This window comes from Cryptomeria japonica, chromosome 10 (genome assembly GCF_030272615.1).
Source record: "Cryptomeria japonica chromosome 10, Sugi_1.0, whole genome shotgun sequence".
Classification (NCBI taxonomy): domain Eukaryota; kingdom Viridiplantae; phylum Streptophyta; class Pinopsida; order Cupressales; family Cupressaceae; genus Cryptomeria; species Cryptomeria japonica.
Window position 1 is genome coordinate 219,430,481 of NC_081414.1, and position 2,312 is coordinate 219,432,792.

The following is a 2,312-nucleotide window of genomic DNA, read 5'->3' on the forward strand; positions in this document are numbered from 1 at the left end:
GACTGACGATTCCAATTTACGTCAGCTGTTCATGGAGGTGACTATCGATCTGATTACTAGGTAAATATACTCATAAGACGATTGTAACCATGTTATAATAAGTACACTGTGCACAGAGTAGATTTTGTGGGTATTGTTTTCTTTAAGTTCAAGTTTTGAAACATGAAAATTTTCAGCAATGAAAGAAACCAATGCGTCCGCTCTGCTTTTGTATTGTTGTTTATATAGGCATTCTCCTAATACGGCTACTAGTTAACGACCTTAATGACAAAGCGTCCCTATTGTTAGCGTCTGTTTACTGCGATACCCCTCATATTGTCAAAGAAACATAAATAGGAAGTGCTGAGTTAACATTCCTTTCAAGAAAATGAGATGGAGGATATTGGTGAAAAAAGACAGAACGACAGATATGATCGTATAACCGTTGCCTGTCTGGATATTTTCAGGCATATATAATAAATAAAAATCGGCAATATAAACATTTTAGAGATCAAAGAGAAAAAGCAGAGATTCTTTGTAAGGTTCAATATGGTCTGTAGCCAGGTGACAGCACCTTCTTTGTGTATACAGAGGTAGAGCTACTGGGCTTTAACTATTTCCGAAATTGAGGTGAATCCTCTGTTTATAGGAATCCCTGAATTCACCCTGGATCATATTGTTTAAATGCATCCGTGCTATAGGTTATAGAGCATCCTAGGAGCACCCTCCATACATGATTGGGCTTAAACCACAAAGTATAGATACCTATCTCCTTTAGATTCAGAAACAATGGATGTAAAGGAAGGCCAGACAAAGGAGAAGAGCTTGATGGAGTGGACGGTGGTGTTGCTGAACTGCTTGGCATTATGTATTGGCACCACTTCAGGGCCATTGTCACTCAGGTTTTACTTCGTCCATGGAGGATCTAGTAGATGGCTGTGTTCCTGGCTAGAAACTGCAGGGTGGCCCATTCTCATTCTGCCCCTCTGCATACTATACAAAAGGCAACCAGATGTTCAACATGTTACTTTCCATCAATGTCTTGCTGCTTGTGCAATTGGGCTCATCACAGGGGTGGATGATTACATGGATGCATGGGGAGTCTCTTACCTGCCTCTCTCTACATACTCCTTGTTGAATGCCACTCAGCTGGCCTTCAATGCAGTCTTTGCATTTCTCTTGGTGCGTCAGAGATTCACCCCTTATTCAATCAATGCTGTGATTTTGCTCACCCTGGGCTCTGTCTTGCTTGCCTTCCAAACCAAGAATGACAAACCCAAAGAGGTCACAAACAAAGAGTACATATTGGGTTTTCTTTTGACAATTGGTGCAGCTGGGCTCTATGGATTAATCCTTCCTATCATTGAACTTGTGTACAAGGGAAGCAAGTGCAGAGTAACATATGCTCTGGTGATGGAGATGCAGCTCATAATGTCATTTTCTGCAACTATGTTGTGCACAATTGGCATGGTAGTGAACAAGGATTTTGAGACCGTTGCAAGTGAGGCTAGGGCATCTGATGTTGGGGAAGTTCAGTTCTACGTTGCTTTAGTGTGGAATGCAATCTCGTGGCAGCTCTTCTTCATTGGGGTGTTTGGTGTCATATTTCTAACGTCTTCTCTGTTGAGTGGCATCCTCAAAACTGTGTTTATTCCAGTGACACAAGTGTTGGCAATTATTATATATCATGAGAATTTCAGCGGGGAGAAGGGGCTCGCTCTGGCACTGGCCTTATGGGGTTTTGCCTCATATTTATATGGGGAGTATATTAAATCCAAACAGCCAGCCAATGTTGCAGAGCTAATGAACCAACGGATTCCTAACCACACCTGTGAATTCCCAGGAATCGTGGAGCAAAAATCTTTGGAGGAGGCTGTTAAAGAGAAAAACTCTAATACTGAAATTCATACGGTTCAGAAATAAATAAAAAATATTGAAATATTTCAAATGTAACGAGTTCGTACGGTTCAAGAAAAAGTTATAGTCTCCTATGGAGGACTGCTTATTCTGCCATATATTTCCATGGTTAAATTTTGTTTTCCTTTTTAAATTTCAAAAAAGCATCTGATGATCTACCATATAAAAAATATGTCACTGCAACTTGTATCAGAACAATATGTCGTCTGTTGAAGAGCAACCCACCAAACTAACAACGGGGATCTCATCGTAGCTAGATGCCCTTAGTTTTATGCAAATTATTCTTTTTGGAGGCTTATTACAATGTGGCGGTATTAAAATAAATCTCACCCTCTAATCCAATCTTTACTAGAATTCATGGACTGGCGATTTCAATCTAAATTGGTTGTTAATGCAGGCACACTATCGATCTGGCA

The 2,312-nt window shown here is 40.3% G+C and overlaps 1 protein-coding gene across 1 annotated transcript; it reads left to right on the forward strand.

Annotated features, from left to right (window-relative positions):
• Positions 1-232: 232 nt before the first annotated feature.
• Positions 233-1,945, forward strand: LOC131034857 (purine permease 3-like). The gene has a single exon (XM_057966455.2). It carries the CDS (start codon positions 769-771, stop codon positions 1,900-1,902), a length of 1,134 nt encoding a protein of 377 aa, XP_057822438.2. The 5' UTR covers positions 233-768; the 3' UTR covers positions 1,903-1,945.
• Positions 1,946-2,312: the final 367 nt, after the last annotated feature.

What these genes read in the sequence shown, in the direction of transcription:
- LOC131034857 (XM_057966455.2), top strand. Translation starts at nt 769, where the DNA reads ATGGATGTAAAGGAAGGCCAGACAAAGGAGAAGAGCTTGATGGAGTGG.